Source organism: Haliotis asinina, chromosome 6 (assembly GCF_037392515.1).
Source record: "Haliotis asinina isolate JCU_RB_2024 chromosome 6, JCU_Hal_asi_v2, whole genome shotgun sequence".
In the NCBI taxonomy this organism is placed as follows: Eukaryota; Metazoa; Mollusca; class Gastropoda; order Lepetellida; family Haliotidae; genus Haliotis; species Haliotis asinina.
The window spans coordinates 58,930,503-58,949,247 of record NC_090285.1 but is presented as its reverse complement, the minus strand read 5'-3'; the positions used below and the strand labels follow the sequence as shown (position 1 = coordinate 58,949,247).

Genomic DNA, 18,745 nt, shown 5'->3' with positions numbered 1-18,745 from the left:
TGATTAAATTAAACCTGACGTGGCAACTGATTACACACAACACATCAGTGAAAAGATAAACTGAGATATATAGTCTCTCTCTCTACATATATATAAGCATGACGTGGGTTTATACCAGTGATATCTGGTTTGATAGGCTCGCTGGCTCACGCCACGTAATTGCATGCCCAATCAGGTGACACAATACGGTTAACCAGAAACACATTTACGTCAGGAACACGAGTGAATAGCTGCTCTATTTATAAACCCAGCGTGGCAGATATGTTCAGACATGTCGAACTCAGAAGATTTGTGTGGGTAAAGTCAACTTAGCAGATTTGCTCTGGAAAGAGCGTACGTAGTCAGAAACCCTTAATCAATATTAAAATAAGACAGGGGCCGGAAATTAAAACGAATAATGAAATAACATTGTTTCTCAAATGCAAAGGGCGACAGGGAAGCGCACTCGGAAATACGGTCGCTCGTCACCCGAAAAACCGAGTTCGATTCCCCATATGGGTAAAATATTTGAAGCTATTTTCTGGTGTGAACCGCCGTGATATTGCCAAAAGAGGCGAAATGTTTAACTCATTCACTCACCCATGCACTTACTCACTAACTCTCAAATGAAAAGTCCGCCACTGAATATATTCCTCTTGTTTGTGTAAAAATGGATCAGTTCTCAACGTTTGGCGGTATACCCATTCAGCTGTGTTTAATATTTCTGTGAAAGGTCTGGTAGCACGTGTAGGTTTATCGGTAAACCATTCATCATGGAAGCCACAGTGGCTGAGCGGGCTGCTAGACAGCTGAGTTTGTGAGCTGGCGATTAGGTGTCTGAATCTAAGGGTGTGGGTTCGAATCCCAAGTGGGACTCAACTCCCAAAAAGTACTAGAATCTGTACTTTACTAAGAAAGTGTAACCCAAAACATAACATATGTAACAGTTCATTTTCGTTGTCTTCTTTGTGATTCCTGTATTCATACTGCATGAAATGGTCACGTGTTAATGATTTCTTTTGAAAATGGTAAGCCACATCCATCAGAGCGAACTTCTTTAATCACAGGGACCTGATACTGGGACGCCGATGGTATGGACAGTGGATACTTTGATCAAACTACATCAGGGTCCGCTTGCACAGAGCAATTTTAGTTACAATCAATCTTAGGCCCCTACAATCAACGTTACAATCACCATACCATTGCCCTAATCTACTTGCACAAAGACGATCTTAAGACAGAATGGATGTAGGATCGCGATCTTAACTAAGATCGAACTCTTCAACGCTGGAGGTAGAAATTTCTTAAACTCGACTCCTGTGTATAGTTGTCTGCAAGTGCGCATAGCATGCAGCGCAAATAAAACGTGGAACTGGTTAATGCACATAGCTGACAATGCTTCCTTAATCGCACCTTGCAGAATTTTCATTAAAACAAAAAAAAACCAAAAAACAACAACCCACAAATCTTTGAAGGAAATGATAACGTGGAAGAAGGAAAATGAATGACAACATGGAAGGTAACATGTATAATCACTCGTACCTCGTGGGTTATTCTCCATTTTTTCTACATTCTAATTTGATTTATGAACTAAGAATGTGATACTGCAACCACAGAAATATCATGTTTTATGAAAATATTGATATACAAACAAATACATGAACAAATTTGGGTCTTGAGGTATTGACCTAATAATCATGAAAATTAAAAGATAACATATAAATTAAATGTCCTTATGACATAACACCTAAATGTACAATAATTTGTCAATGGCTGTCAATGAAACATAGTTTGGCATCTGGTCGGTGTTATTTGGAGTAAAATCCCAAAAATCCCAAGCATTAGATTTGTAAAGATATGAAATGGTGATATGACTGTGGGAGTGTTGTGGAAAATGCATGACAGGGAAATATGAAAAATATATTATTCCGTGTGTGTTGTATATGTTGTTAAATACTTACCCACAATATGTTAATTGCTTTACGCTATTTGTTGATAATTATTTTTTCTTCTTCTTATTGCAAAAATCTTTTTACGCAAATTTCAGATGCCTCAGCAAGTGTATTTTCCTGTTTGAAGAATACTTGTACTATATTTAAAATGTTAAATCTCTTATCTCTCGTCAGATTTAATTTTAGATTTTAGAATTAGAAAGAAACATAATTTTGTACGTTATCCAATTGTGGATTATTGTAATGGTAAACTATGACCAAATCATTGACACGACTATGACCGAAAAGAAATATATGTAGATATCTGCGCTGTCACAACATAACATACATCGTATTTAAGGAAGGCAGATTTTACGGCAACGGCATAATATGCAAAGGGAAACCACTCCCATCTTGCGTAAAAACTAAGATTAGCTGCCGAAGCCTAAGATCGCGATCTTAAGGATTTACAATAATTGTACCTCTAAGATAGTATTGTGCAAGTAGGCCCTGGGCTTTTAGACGTACACGTCTGACTTTTCAAATGTATATCTCATGTATTTCTTTTCAAATTTGGTATCACATAAAACACGCCCCTGGGTTTAACTGGCAGTAGTAATTCCATGACCATCCAATCTAAGTAAATTGTATTTAACGAGGAAGGCTTCCTGGCAGCAACATACCAAGTGAAGGAAAGGGACAGGGACCTTTGGAATGGTTGCAAACCTTCGGAACAAGCTGTATAGGCACGGCAACAGTTTTAACCAGAAGGCTGAGTAACTTACATCATAAGTGTCGATCTATGAATTTTGGATATGATGACATCTGTCTACAAAGTCAGCCAGCCTGAACATCGATATCCGGTTCCGTTAGCTGCTGGTTGGGATGCTGAGGTATCACACACATCTATATTAACGCTGCTTTCATGACATTTTACTTTCAGAAGATTCGTCTTTGTGTTCCAGAGAATCATGATTAAGTAATCGGTTTGAATATTTACGTATGATAACCAGAAATCTCTTTGAAATGGTATATTTCTGAAATAAATCTGAAATGAAATCTATTTCAAAGCAAAACTTAACACAGTGTCAGTATTAATTCAGATGATCATTTCAACCTTTCGAAGTTGTAAATTTAACATGTATATTATAATTACATGTGTGAACTTGTTTGATTCTTTTTCAGATAACACAGCTGGCAGCAGAGCACTTCGGGCCTGATATCAACCAGACACAGAGTGAGTGAAGTAAAGGAACTGGGTTCTGTGGATTTGGGCACTTGATCACCACAAGCCATTCTCAAGGCCCTGGTCAGCCAGAGTGAGGAGTCAACTTTGAAACTTGTATCCAAACATTGTTAATAGTCCAGTGGCCATTCTTCAGAAGGCCTACAAAAATAGGAGCAATCTCACCGAAGGTGTAACAAGACACAACCTATTTTTCTTGTAGATACATGTCTATTCTTCAAGAAAAATGTGGTTGTGGTCATATGCAACAGGTATGCAATATATAATGCTCTTTTACTGTCCTTTCATGCAACTGAAATTTTGTTTATACCTGAAGTTGAGAGAGTCTTCTCCACAGCGAAGTTGATTGTGACAGATCACAGGAACAGACTCAACATTCAGAATTGTAACAAGATTCATTTGTAACAATTTCATGGAATACTGTTTTCAAGGTATAATCTTCTCTCAATGATCCTCACCAAGCATGTCCTTTTGGATTATGAAGTTCCCATTTAAATCTACGAAGTCATCTTGCGAATCCTTTTGAAGTCAGTTAATAACCATACATACATGGGGCACCTTCTCATCCATCCGTGATGTAGTGTTTCACCATTATAATGACACATCCAAGGTCGAGAGTTCATATTTTGCCGGAAACCCGTTGGCGCTATAGTTCACACTGTAATAAACCAGCACGTAAACACATCCTTACAAAAGGCATTCATTTCTGTGTTTTAAGAACTAAAACTGACAATAAACATCGGGAATTTCAATATTGACCAAAAATAACATTTTGCAAACAATACTTTGAAAAAGAAAAAAACAACTGTTTTCTATCCTATTATACATTAGTCCAGTATATTTTTACGAACACACTGGAATATTACATTGTGAATTCATTTAAGGATTGACTGTGTGTTTCAGCATTGAGGTATTAAAACCCAATGTGCAAACTGTATCAATCCGCGTAGCGGATTCTTACAAAAGCTTGCACACTGGTTGTTTCTTTCATTGCATTGAGGTATGAAACTAAACACCAGTGTGCAAACTTTTGTAAGAATCCGCTACCCGGATTCTTACAAAAGTTTGCACATCGGTTTTTAGTTTCATACCTCAATGCAACGAAAGAAATACACAGTCAATCCTTATAATTAAATTCAACAACAAATACTATATATGCTGTCAACAATATTTTCTTTAAACATAATCAAATTCATCGAAACAGATATCTTTGTTACCACCGATTAACATTTTCGGTGTAAGAATTCGGTAATGGCGTGACATGACTCAGGTGACTCATTTACATAAAATGACACGCCTACCAAACCATTAGCCAATCAGCATAGAGCACCCCCAAACAGCTGTCAATCAACCAAGCCAACATCGGTCGTCGAATCAGAGTGGAACAACTCAACGTGACGCGTCCCGGTATCCGCAAAGTTTCAAGTTCAAACATTTGAATTATTACCAGTGAACTGAAAGACACAGTTTGAAAAATTTGTGTGATACCGATTGAGCGAGCACCTTTTTCCATAGTTAAAGAGTGATTTCGGTTGAATCAGCCAAAAATCCACACAGTGGACATAATGCCGTGACAAACGATGTAAGAAACCCCCTGTGAACCACCAAAACAGAACAAAGACAAGTCTAAAACATTCAAATATTATTATTATCAAAGAGAGCAAGTTATACAAAGTCACAAGTCAATTTCACAATACCGATTTCAAATACAATGCAAATGAGACAAATTCTAAAGCAATGGGTCACAAAATATAATATAGCAAACTCACCAAAGTCTTAGTGCGAGAGCGAAACAGTTATGCAGAATGTAACACAGCGAGAGGTCAGGCAGCAGTAGATCGGGCGTTGACAGATGCAGAAAGATATTACTCCAGTTAAAGTCTGTGTCCCCCAGTCTCAAAACCTCAACTAGCTTTTTTATATGTATTCAGTCCTTTCCCGAAAGTTCGGGCACATACGATTATCGCCAACACTGTAAAAATCTCTAGCAGTCTCCCGGAAGTAACAAATAGAAAACCAAGGGCAGATAATTTCCGGACAGCCTGCTACCAAAATCTTAAAAAAGCTGACCATCTATTATACTTAATGTGACGGATCATAATTATTATTCCAAGCACTAAACGTTGTGAACAAAATATACAGAAAATACACACTCGTAATAGTACTAAGTATGTTAGGTCTTCAGATGGCCTTCTGGAAGATCTGCTGCTTTTTCTCGAATGTTTTCCTTATTATCATTTGCACGATGTTTTTCACCAGCTCTTCTGAACCAACCCCGGGGTCGATATATTTCGATAAAACTTTCAGGCATGAGAGCCTGCAGGCTGAAATGGATTCAGTATTGAAAATCCCGACTTCTAGCAATCGGTAAGGGCAAAAAACCAAAATGTCAAAATCTTTTAATCCTAAAATCGCCCAAACTAGAGGAGATAAACTGACCACATTTTCAATTGATGTATACATCATCATCCGACAGAGGACATTTCCGCAGTTTTGGATAAACTGAACTTTTGGCCGATATTCATGTTTTGGTGGTGCCCGTGTTTAAAAATCTTCCTCTCCAGAACGGAAGACAGTAAAATCGTGATCGATACGCCGTTAGAAGCCAAAACCCTGGACTACGTAGTTTGCTCAAGTCATGTAGATATCACGAAAAGTTTTAGAGTTATCGGCCTTGGAATTTGGTCAATTTTTCCAAGACGCGTTTTCATAGGGTTCATAAAAATGTCATAGCGAAGACAAAACGGATCTTATGTTTGAAGGTGTCAAACTGATGATGATTGAGTTACTTATGCTTAACAATGTCATGATGTTTAGTTCAATACCTACGTCACAAGTACGACACAAGCACGAACGTTTGGGATTTTTAAGCGATGAAATAGCAAAATGCCCAACGAGCAAAGCGGGTTTGGTTGAGTTGAGTAGAATTGGGCTTAACGTTCCATCAGCATTATCCTAGCCATGCAACATCGAGATCAAGTCTGCATTGATAAACACTCCGAACACAAAGTTCACCCGAATCTGACCAATACGATGCCCCTTATTACGACACAAACAGGGTGGGACATTAGGACTTTCACAGTTTGTTAGTGGTGCGATAGCTGAAGGAAGCGCGTCTGAAAAATCTAGTAATAATTCCTTCTTTCTGGTTTTCCAGTGCCCCAAGATATACTTCCCTCTATAACAAACTATAGCTGCTTTGTTCTTTGGTGAAAACAAGCAGTGTTCTGGAATTGCTGGGATGTAATCTCTCCAGCAGTTTGATTTTTTTACCGTGTGCGTTCCTGTTTGTTTTTCTGCAGTTTGTGAATTCTGCGTTTGTGTCATCAGCATTGAATCAGAGCCAAATTAATCTCTATAACACTGTAATGAACGCACCATTTGGCATCCAACCATTTGGTGTCCCAAGAAAATGTAATAGTAAAGGTAGCGACGAGGAGTGTTTGGGGAGGTCTGAAGACCGTCAGTATTGCCCAGGAGGCAATCTTAGATTCCTAATTTTTTAATTTTGTATTTGGTTTTATGGGGGGTTTGTTTTCTTTTTTTTTTTACTTTTGTTAATAAAGGTGCAACGTTTGTTATGAAAGGTGTACAGAAACAGGAGAATATGGGCTCTAGCAGCTGCTTTACATGCTATATTGTCTAGATTCGGCCATCCATTTCGCTATTACGTCCTTTCACATACATGTGTATTTACAGTTTCACCATTTCTTCTAATTTGAGGAAAATTCCAGACAGTGAAACAGTATTGAGTGGTAATGTCGAGAACTGCACACGTTTGACTCTACGTTCATCTCACTTGAAAAGCTCGATGCAAGTAGCATTAAACAAAACTTCGTTATTTGTCCCGTCTTGGGTCCTAATCAGCGACTGCATTTTCTCCTTTCCGAAATGTAAAGATATATGGGCAGATAACTCAAACATGCATTTCTGCAAAACCCATAACATGACGCATGATGACTGTCAGTTGTATGTATGTGTGCAGGTTGTGTGTGTGCGTGCGTGCGTGCGTGCGTGTGTGAGGTGGTTGGAGGAGAGATGTTGATGTTTGTAATATTGTTGAGTGCAGTTAGATTTCAGTTTACCGAACCTTTTTAAACCCAGAGAAAAATGCTTAAACACTTCTGGAAAAGGAAGATCGGTAATAAATGGAAATAAATTTGTTAGAAGGAACGAGGTTGCCGGACCGGTACTAACTCACATTTTCTGAGGCTGTAATTAGCGGGCTCTGACATACCATGCATGTTCTTGTTGGAGAGAACACAGGTTCAAACACAGAAAATATATACATGACTCTCCGTACTTCCATATCTGCGTAGATGGTATTTTACGCCACACAAAAAATAGCCTAAGGTGTGGGCCGATCTAGATTGGTATCTAATCGTTTTGACATGAGAGACGAATAGATGCACCGCGAATCCGTCTGCACACATTATCAGACAACATATTGTGGTCGGTGTGACCTTCAGAAGTGATCGACATTTAGAGTAGCTAGCCGAGAGAGGCAATGGATCCTGTCTTGACTGTAGGACTCCATCGCAGCTCTCGGCCACATTTGGTGTAGCTGGCGTATTTTTATGATAAAGAAAATCCCCAAGAAGTATCTAAATATGGGGCAACTCACCTGTGCATGTGCCGTGAAGTTAGCAGGTTCCGCAGAATACACGTTACCTGATCACTGCCTGGATGCGTGCTCGGTTGTTCAGACAGGGAGTGATGTCAGCGCTGTGTACTTGCGCAGATGCAGAGAACACTAATATATACAGCATCTTAAGCATGCATATTGGACATGTTCCATCACACACAAGCCAATGGAAACCTTGTGGGCACATTTAGGAAATACTGGTATTCTGTGGTATTCTTGTGGTATTCTGTTCTGCTACGTTGATACAGAACTGCATCACAACCATTTGTATCATATAATTTCATTCTCTGCTAAATTTGTATTTACGTAATTTTGAGTGTTTGTGTCATTAAGAAAATACATGCTGACTTTTTATGGCACATTGTCTCAATAACATGCATGATAACCCTATATATTAGAAGCACATCAAATCAACCTGTATATTAGTAGATGATAAATGACGGCCGAAAGTAAAATTTTGTCCGTTTTTCTCGTGTTGACGTTTACCTTCAATTTTCAAATCAAAGCTGAAGTCTTATCGTTCTCCTCTTTACATAACTGACTCTCTCCCTCTTCCCTACTTACCCGTGAAGGTCCCGGGGTAGAATTGGCCTTCAGCAACCCATGCTTGCCATAAAAGGTGACTGTGCTTGTAAGAGGCGACTAACGGGATCGGGTGGTCGGGCTCGCTGACTTGGTTGACACGTGTCATCGATTCCCAATTGCGCAGATCGATGCTCATGTTTTAGATCACTGGATTGTCTGGTCCAGACTCGATTATTTGCAGATTGTCACCATATAGCTGGAATATTGCTGAGTGCGGCGTAAAACTAAACTCACTCACTCACTCGCTTCCCTACTGAGCTTTGGGCGTGTACTAGTAGGTGGATTATAGCGCATAACAAACAGGCATTATTATTATTAATATTGTAAACGCCCTTAAGTTAGGATTTCTTTCCACTTTAATATCCCTGTCTTAAATACCCGACAATTTACGTTACAGGTATTTGGCTTGCAGTAAAGAAACACTTCTGTGCATATATGTACTCAAGAACCGAATATAGAGTAGCTGTTACTGACTGGATGTAATGAATAACTACATATAATTTGGCTTCATTGCAGACACAGACAAATGTGACAGATGGACATACATGATTGCCAAATTTTTGCCTTAGTCAAACCAGAAACGTTACAACCAGTTAGTACGATGCTTAATCAAAATCGTAATTTGGATTTTGCGCGGTATGCAGTCTCGGCAGCTGTATAACTTGATGAGATATCTTCTGCTAGCACACTTCCTTCTGTGAGTCGATATATCAAGACATAATCTGACAGCACTTGGCATGTGTCTATGTTGACCTTACCTACCTTAATGTCATACCTTATAAATAAATACTTGTTTGTATCATCACTATTTTGAAGTTGTGTGCATCTAATATATGTCAGTTGTGGGGCAGTTATAACGCATGGGATAACGAATGGTAACGTATCTGGTTTCACTGGTAACGTATATAGTTTCACTGGTAACGTATCTGGTGTCACTGGTAACGTATATAGTTTCACTGGTAACGTATCTGGTTTCACTGGTAACGTATATAGTTTCACTGGTAACGTATCTGGTGTCACTGGTAACGTGTCTGGTTTCACTGGTAACGTATCTGGTTTCACTGGTAGCATATATAGTTTCACTGGTAACGTATCTGGTTTCACTGGTAACGTAACGTATCTGGTTTCACTGGTAACGTATATAGTTTCACTGGTAACGTAACTGGTTTCACTGGTAACGTATATAGTTTCACTGGTAACGTATATAGTTTCACTGGTAACATATCTGGTTTCACTGGTAACGTATATAGTTTCACTGGTAGCGTATCTGGTGTCACTGGTAACGTATATAGTTTCACTGGTAACGTAACGTGTCTGGTTTCACTGGTAACGTATCTGGTTTCACTGGTAGCATATATAGTTTCACTGGTAACGTATCTGGTTTCACTGGTAACGTAACGTATCTGGTTTCACTGGTAACGTATATAGTTTCACTGGTAACGTAACTGGTTTCACTGGTAACGTATATAGTTTCACTGGTAACGTATCTAGTTTCACTGGTAACGTAACGTATCTGGTTTCACTGGTAACGTATCTGGTTCCATTGCTGGACACGTGGTTAAAGGAAACGATGTATAGTTCAACCTAGTTCTTGTTCAAACATTTCAATTTCTGGCTCTGAGTTTCTTGACAAAGAATCAAGTTTAACTCCAGATGGTTTTCTTTTGGATTTCGTCCAGGCTGTGTATCAGTTTGGCCAAGGTTTTGTATGGCGCATATCACCCTGAATCTTAGGGCAAAAATCAGATTCAATCAGACTCTTAAGAATATGACAAGGACTTACTGCTGTGAACCTGAGAAGGACTATGAGTAGATGACGTTTCAGAGCTAATCCTTGCTCCTTCGCCAAGAGAATCTGACCTGATGAAGTAGCAAGAATTAGCTGTGAAAGGTCATCTATTTTTTATCAATAAAACGTGTCATCTATTCATGTTTATGCAGTTTCTAAATGTCTTTCAACATCTTGAGAAGGTCAATGTTGAACACATTCGTTTGTTGTTTGTTGTAGGGGAGTCAGTTCAAGAATCCTTGGGTTTAAATCCTTTTGGCCTGGTGTATATATTGTTTCAGCACTTTTATGGGTTTATTTTTAAGCGGCACTCCGCAATATTCTAGCTCTATGGTGGCTGTTGACAATTAAAGCACTTGAAGAAACTATGGCTTAATAATAGGTCTGGTATACGTTTGTTGGATTATGTTACAGGCCAGGCTTTCCAAAGATTGTAAATCTGCTTAGAATAATTTGAAAGATTCACAGGACAGGATAAAGATGTCTCAGGACAGACATTTCAGTCCTGGAGTATTTTATAGTATTTGTGCCATACCCAGATCAACCAGTACGTGTAAGATGGTCCATAAGACACAGTGATACGAACTATATATGTAAAAAAGAACCGTGCCATGTCAATATGATTAGAAAGTATCATGAAATAAATACCACTCAGGTGTTGGATGATAACATTGCTGACTATGTTAGCCGTGAGCTAAGCACTGAGATAATGTAGACGTTAGATCTGTTAGGTGAGGCCACTCCTGACGTTGTGTGTCTGTGTGTGTGTCTATATATACACATGTTGTGAATCATGATTTATCAGAACTGGAAACGTATGTTACTGCGATATACACGTAGTACGTGTATAGGGTCAAGTGGACGAGAGGCGCAATGATATGCATGTCTACACATTTGTATCCGTATTCTCCCTTTTCTATGATGGATTTCGCGTCACACTTGGTTAGGCAACCTTGTACTGAAATGTTACGACTTATCAAGGTCATAGAACCCGTTAACTGATTTTTTTCAAAAAGATTAACTCGCGTCTAATGTACATACAACAACTGGTTTAAACTGGTATCTCACACTATTTGTATTAAAGCTTGTTGTGTACATTACAACCTATGTTAAACGTACCGCTAGTCAGTGAGAAAAGTAAACTGAATCAATGCAGGCAGAAATCATGCGCCGTATTTCTATCAGATATTACACGAATGAACGATCGGAATAATTAAGATATGGTATTATATCCAATCCGATACGAGTCTTCGTTGAGGACCTACATTGTTTGAAACTCTAAAGCAGAGAGATCATTACCCGATGAACATACATGTATTTCTATTTTACATAGACTGCATGATCACGGGGAAAGTTTCTTCTACGTGAAATAGAATCATTATAGTCTACACCACGTTTCAAATTTTAAATGAAACAACAGTCCTTTTTAGATGGCTGACAGTTTTTGGCTGCCTGACTCCTGAGAGTTTCTAGGACTTTGATCTTGCCCCGTGTGACATATGTGGTCGCACCACAAGCTAGTGAGTTTGTTGCCCAGCAGAAACTGGGTACCCTTTGAAATAGGTCGTGAGAGTAATCAGCATGGGTTATCCATGCAGGGTAATAATGACTGTGTTAGCACTTTGAAAATTCACGAGTATGCGGGAAAGGTCCGGTATAAACAGTCATTTTCATTTATTCCTCACACGATTAATTCAGTGAAAATAAAAGAGAAATCCGTGACCTACGCACAGTTCCGCTGGACATGTGTATCAAATGCTAGAGAACGACAGATATTCACCAAACAGCATGTCGGATAATGACTCGGTGTGTACAGGTGTGAGGCGAACTGATGCTCAGTAACTTCATCTATTTATTACTTTATTAACTATAATCTTCATTTCAGTGGAAGTGAAATTCCCACTACCAAACGAAGAAAATAATTGAGTATTGGGATGACACCTTGTTAACACAGTCTCATATGGTCCTTGTGAGGATACAGGCAGTATAAGCGGACTATTCACAGCGTGCTGTTCAAGATGCACAAGTGAAACAAAACACGCGGGAAAAGGTATCGCAACGCCTAATACTGTTTTCTCAATATCTTAAAAATTGTCAAAAATAGCATTATGAAAATGAATGAAAACAATAACCTATAAGGTGTCGCTGACGTTGCTTGTCAACGTCTACTACTTCTCTCTACCACCGTTGTAGAATATCAAACATGAGTCCTCTCTTTTCGGTAAACTATCCTCTGACAAAGACCAAGAAAGATTGCCGTTGGCATGTAACATTGCCCTCAGCAAGGGACGCAGCTGAGCCGCAATAGGTGTTCAAGAGTAGATAGTCAAATGTTAAACGACAATGATCGAGTAAAGGCATCTGAAAGTGACCAGTTATATTAATGAGTGGGGAGTTACAAGTACTGTGCAGCATATGGTCTTGAAACAAACTCGAAGCGTTAATACGTTTTCGAATTTGTTACAAGATGATGGAGAAAACTAAATATAACCATACTGCAACACTATACCTGTCGTTACCTTTGTAGCTGCACTCAACAAAACTATACGCTGACTAACACGCTAAATCACAGGGGAAAAACACCAGAATGTGGAAGCGGACGCTTCCTAGTTATGTTATCAGTTGAAGTTGTAAAATACCTGGTTGAAATTATTACTATTGTGACATATCACGAAGGGGATTTTTTACTAGATGAGTTGGTCATATTAGTGTTCATTTAAGACCAGCACAATTTCATTCAATAATATGCACGCATTTTCTATATTACAAAATCGAAACGATGTTCATGAATTCTTTAAACCCATATTACAAATGTATTTAGTATTTGTTGTCTATATATGGTCTACTTTAATCGCTAAACAATGAATCAGTATATAATATTAAAATGGCATTCAGGATAACATTTTGTAACCCGTTGCTATTTAATTTCATAATGGTATTCAAAACCGTAAATATGTCCCCAGTAATTACTCAATGAGTACATTTTGCGATATAAAATCCGTGCAAATGTAAATAGCTCTGTTGTAACACTTAATGCATTTTCACGATTAAGTGAGTTTGGCTTTGCGTCGCATTTCAGAATATTCCAGAAATACCGCGACGGACACAACAAATGGGCTGTATACATGATACCTATGTAAGTAATCGAACCCTTGTCTTCAGCGTGACGAGCAAACGCTTTAATCATTGCGCATCGCCCCATAGATTAAAAGTATTTGGTCCAAATGTGCAACGACAAGCGCACATTCGTAACAGACTAGTTCCACTTGATCAGTTAGACAGGACCCCAGTCAACATTTTGCGCGAAATTGTGTATGAAACCACACGATAAGTGACGTTATTGTGACGTCATTATATGAATGACGTAATAGTCTATTAGGCCTGTCTTGAGAATAATCGCTGTTTGTATTCACGGAAGCAAGAACAATCAACATGTCTTCGATCCCGACGGAAAAGGGAAAACGTGAGTACTGCAAGTAACACGTTGCTTGCAAACGATAAAATATAACTTGCACTGACCAGATCGATGGTAAGGCCTGTCAGCATGGATGCGATTTCGAGGCTATCATGAATGACCGAAAGACCATCTCCTTGGGCAAGACCGACCTAGGATATATAATCACAGGGCTGTCTCTAAACGTCTAGTAACCTGAAAATGCCACCCCGAAAACGTTAAATTGTTAATGGGTTATGTGGTACGAACTCAGATTTAGGGTATATAGAAAATGATGTTATCGTTGCTGTTTGAAGTAGGCCAGAACTAGCTAGGCTACTAAAATAATCATTTTATCTATTCTATTCCGGACAAGTGCTTGTTCTGTACACACTAATACACACTCAAGTCGCATTAAGCCTCTTGACAGTTTAAATTCTTTCAGTGGATTAAATCAGAATGAATGTCATGTATACATTGATGAAAAGTTTTTCCCCACTGTCACAGGAACGAACCATTTTACATGTATATTTAGGGACCACGCAGCTGCAGCTGCCCTCTTTGCAAGCCTGTCTAGCTTTTATATTGCCTGTGTTACCTCAAACATTGTTCCGAGTAAATTTTATCAGCAGTGCAGTAAAGATGCACTGATGTTGTTTGACGACAGTAATGAAGTTTGACAGAACTGCAAATCATTTGAAATTGACACATGAAACAGTAGATTGAAACATATCACAGAAAATATGAAGTTATCTTAAAGCATATTGGAAATTGATTGCAGCCACATCATCATCTCTTCCTTTGATCTACCTGTTTAGTGGGAAACATTTTGACACTAATTTGGATCTGATACATTTCTCCTGAAAAGTAGAGTTCAAGCAAAGGACAAGAAAGTATTTGATCAAATCAACCGTGGACATGATGTGAATTCATATGCATAAGTTCAATAACACTTCAGAGAGCGACACAAGACTACTGACATGAGTGGAATGTGATCAGTTTGCCAATCTCATGAAAAGATACGATTATATGAAAATGTTAGACCTGTCGCCCTTTTTAAATTCATGTTCTGTGTTATACATCTCTCACAGCTGCCAAGATCCCAAGACCAATGAACGCTTTTATGATTTTTGCAAGAGAGTATCGGCCGAAGGTGAAGAAGGAACACCCTACAGAGGAGAATCATGTCATCAGCATCAGGTGAGTCAGGGTCATCAGTATCAGGTGAGGCAGCGTCCTCAGCATCAGGTGAGGTGAATTCTCATTAACAGTGTCAGGCAAGTTGGTAGACATCCTATCAAAGGTTTAGAATCACTGGTGTAAATATAGCCACTTACTTCAGTCAACTTACTATACTAACATTTGCAAAATGTTCCACACACTTTAAAGGTACATGTTAGGAAGTACTGCAGTTCTGTTTACACGATTGAACTGCCCTATAACAGAACAAAGATTATTGTCGTGAGTTCACTAATTGATACAAATCAGTGAAAATTTGCGAAAAATAACTGGCACCAAAACGCAGCTGTTCACATGCATAATATTTGCACATGCGTTTCAGCAACCTGATGCATGATCCTGGTGCAATTCAGGTGGGCAGTTGGTTCCCTCAAAACATTAGTGGAGAAATTCATCTTCGATGTAACCATTTACATGACATATAGTGAGTGCTTTAAGTGTGTCTAAACTTTTAGTGGGAATTATATTTTGGAAATCGGGATAACCAGTGTTCTACAAGCCCCTATCAGTTCTACAGAGGAATCAGTTGTCAGTTTGGGATACATCATGTGAGTCAGTTTTTTACCGACAGCGTGTTATTTGTATCTAATTAGTCATTTCCTTGTTTCAAGTCAGTCTGTGTTCAACTATCAGATGAATACATGTCACAAGAGGCAGGTGAGCCAGTGTCATCTATGTTATGAGAGTCACCTTAGGACACCCAGGGAGTCAGTGTCACCTGTGCTAGTAGGGGGTCAGTGACTTCAGGATCAGGTGAATAAATGACACTTAATTGTGACCACAGGCCCACAAATCACTGTATGGTCGAATTAAGTCTGACACCTTAACCTGTCCAAAGACTCAACCAAAACTCAAAATGATAACCACAAATTGTACAGTTTGCAATGAGTCAGGACTAATAAGAGTGAATGGTTTTAGCTTCTGAAGCTCTGCATTGACCATGGAGGAAGACATCCAAATAATTATTTTTATACCACCTGCATGATGTGTGCTTCAGATTGGGCAAGCTGTGGGCAGCTCTGGGGGAGGCGGAGAAGGATCACTATCAGGAACTATCCAGAGAGGCTGTCAACGAGCATAGGAGGAAATACCCAGGTCAGGCACAAAAACAGACTTGTATACCATTTCCCATGAAACAGAGTGTATGATTAGAATCAATGATGGAATATTCATTTTCTTTCAAGTGAACGGTGCTATATAGCAGGGACTAAATGTTCAGAATTGAGACGTTTCGCAGTAAATACATATACACTGTTTACACACTTCCTTTGACCATTTACGCTGTCTGATAAACATTTGACTCAACTATCAGGAAAATGCAAAGAGTGTGATTGTTATGTTTCAGACTACAGATATGAGCCAAAGCCAAAGATCAAGAAGAAGCGTCGCTATGATCAGTATCTGTTGATGGACAGACTACGGACGGCTGCAGCAGATGCTGCTCGGGAACAGAAGGAGGAAGAGGAGGCAGCAAGAAACATCAAAATCTCAGCATCTTCTGCCACACCTTCACCTTCAGCAGCAACCTACACCTCTTCCCGTCCCACATGGGGCACACGCCACCCTTCCCTCCCCTCCCATCACCCAGCTACAGAACTCCCCCAGACCTACTACTATCCACAAGCCCCCAACATCATTCCTGCCCACTCGCAGCCAACCAAACCAGCCTACCTCACTGGTCCCTACAACCAGGGTGCACCTCTGCCATGTCAATACACTGGTCCCTACACCCCTGTGGTGTCCACAGGGGATCTGGGGCAGCCTTTGGACATGACAGTCTGCAGCAACATCAGACCTACATCTGAAGGCACTGGCAAGGTGTACTGTGAGCTGACCACACCATCCCAGAGAAGGACTGGGGATGTGCCTGCTCACTGCATCCACGACTGGTCGTCACGAGCCACTACAGGCTACTGCAGTCACTGGTCAGATGGTTACAAATTGGAGTCAGCCACAAGACATCCCACAGAAGATCCTGGTCAAGCCATGAGCTACATGGGACCTGCTATGTACAGTGAAAGACCAGCTTCCACCAGCCACACCTCAGCTGCTGTCCCGGGAACCTCTTCCAAGACTGGTGAGTGGACAGGTGTGAGTTACACTGTGTCTTTTGAATTGTTTGTCAGGCATAGTATAGTTCATCATAGCATTGGGACTGTCTCCTTAAATGCAAATCTGATTATGAAACAGAAAAGTGCGCAGGAGATTAGGTGCCAGACTCTGGGTTCCGGATGGGATTCAACCACAAAAGTCATAGGACTGGTAATGTACTGGGAAAGTGATATCATGTGTATTGAGTCAAAAAGAAAGTTCACCAAATGGAATTTTTAAAAATAATAAATAATTTTTCTCTGATGATGCATCTATGTATCCGAAATGGGATCCCCACCTTTCGACTCTAGAAAAACATTAGTAAAACCCACTGAAACCCATCCATTCGTCGTGCAAATGACGTTTTTTGCCATATCAGCTTTTGCATGTGAAGTCGTTCATGAGTTTTCTTCATTTGCACGTGTTTGCATTGGCCTCAAGAATTAAAAAAAACACTTTTAAACCACAGTTCCAACGGTACTTTAAATGCCTTGATTGTCAAATGTGCAACGTGAACGTGCCGTTGGCATGTTGCAAGCGGGAAGATCAGTTATTGACGTCGCAAGAGCAATGGGATGGCACCACTTATGATTGCCCAAGGTCGTGTCGTCGAGCAGAAGACCATCAATCATCCTACGTGACAGATTTCTGCTGGCTACACGAACCAGGGCTAAGATGTTTAGAGGTTGACTGTCCTCACGGACCACAGAAATCAGTTGCGGGCTGCCAATCTCCATTCAAATTTTTATTCTTGTGACTTGACATTTTGTGTACCCACGTTTTGGAACGGCCATGTAGCCTAATCATCACACAGATCTCTGCAATGCAATAACAACAATTTAATCATCTTTCCATCTCTTATTCTTTTATAGTGCCCTGAAGAAACAATGTGAAGTTTCTTTTTTGACTCAGTATGTGGCATGTACATTTAACCACTTTCTAAAATTGTCAGGAGTGTTCATACATATGTAATGGGTTAAAAAACAAATGCAGTCTGAAATGACATTTACAAGTTTTTAATGATGAATCCTCCCAAAGTCTGCTACTAAATGCTTTCCTGTCAGATATATCAATCAAATGTATATCGGAGAGCCTGTCATATGTTTCATAATTTCACTTATTGTACCATTCACCATGCAGTACTCCCTTCCAATATCAGTCCACTGATCATTGTTTCAGATATCAATAAACCAGACCTGGTGTGGATTCCTTGTGAGCCAGAATTTGCCCGGAAAATGGGATGGCCTGTTGATCCCAGCATGCAACATGGCACTCCAAATTCCAGCAGTCAGTCCCAGAGAATGCACATACCCATGTGATGCCACTGATGGATTTCATCTGCCCCCATACACTCACGTTTTGTTTCTGATGAAGACATTGCTATAACTGTAGATTTGACAAGGGTGTTAAAAGATAACTGTAAATTGTGTATCTTCTTGAAAGATGTTCTCAGGTCTTTGTTATCCGTTTCATCCATAATTACGTGCAACTAATAATTTCAATTAAAACTTTTTCTACATTTCAAAAGTGTATGTATGTACTCATGTTGAAGGTGAAAGCACATGAAGACATAGTTTATGGTTGTGATATCTGACCTGAAAAAAGGCTTGCAATGTTGCCCTGCTGGGCAGGAAATACTGCCTCATGAGTCGCACTCAGAATCAAATTATATCACTTCTCGAAGGTACTTCAAGTGAAGCTGTGTTATTCCATCTTTTTGTTGAGTCTAGTGACAGTCCTACACACATACCATAAAAACACTGTATGACTGTTTAGACTCCAAGATTTGCTGTTGAGAGCTTGATTA

General features: G+C 39.5%; 1 protein-coding gene and 1 long non-coding RNA gene across 2 annotated transcripts; one reads left to right on the top strand and one right to left on the bottom strand.

Annotated features, from left to right (window-relative positions):
- Positions 1–2,926: 2,926 nt before the first annotated feature.
- LOC137288267 (uncharacterized) lies at positions 2,927–7,887 on the bottom strand. The gene is made up of 2 exons (XR_010957064.1): positions 7,781–7,887; positions 2,927–3,814 (listed from the first exon to the last, which is right to left on the bottom strand). It is a non-coding gene; the product is annotated as an uncharacterized lncRNA (long non-coding RNA).
- A 5,720-nt stretch (positions 7,888–13,607) lies between these two features.
- Positions 13,608–18,257, top strand: LOC137287977 (transcription factor Sox-2-like). The gene is made up of 5 exons (XM_067820343.1): positions 13,608–13,638; positions 14,700–14,808; positions 15,845–15,942; positions 16,193–16,924; positions 18,118–18,257. The coding sequence occupies exons 1-5, from the start codon at positions 13,608–13,610 to the stop codon at positions 18,255–18,257; spliced, it is 1,110 nt and encodes a 369-aa protein (XP_067676444.1).
- The last annotated feature ends 488 nt before the right edge of the window (positions 18,258–18,745 follow it).

Coding starts and splice junctions, on each gene's coding strand:
- LOC137287977 (XM_067820343.1), top strand. CDS start 13,608: ATGTCTTCGATCCCGACGGAAAAGGGAAAAC. Junction 14,809..15,844: donor AATCATGTCATCAGCATCAG/GTGAGTCAGGGT, acceptor TGTGTGCTTCAG/ATTGGGCAAGCTGTGGGCAG. Junction 16,925..18,117: donor GGGAACCTCTTCCAAGACTG/GTGAGTGGACAG, acceptor TCATTGTTTCAG/ATATCAATAAACCAGACCTG.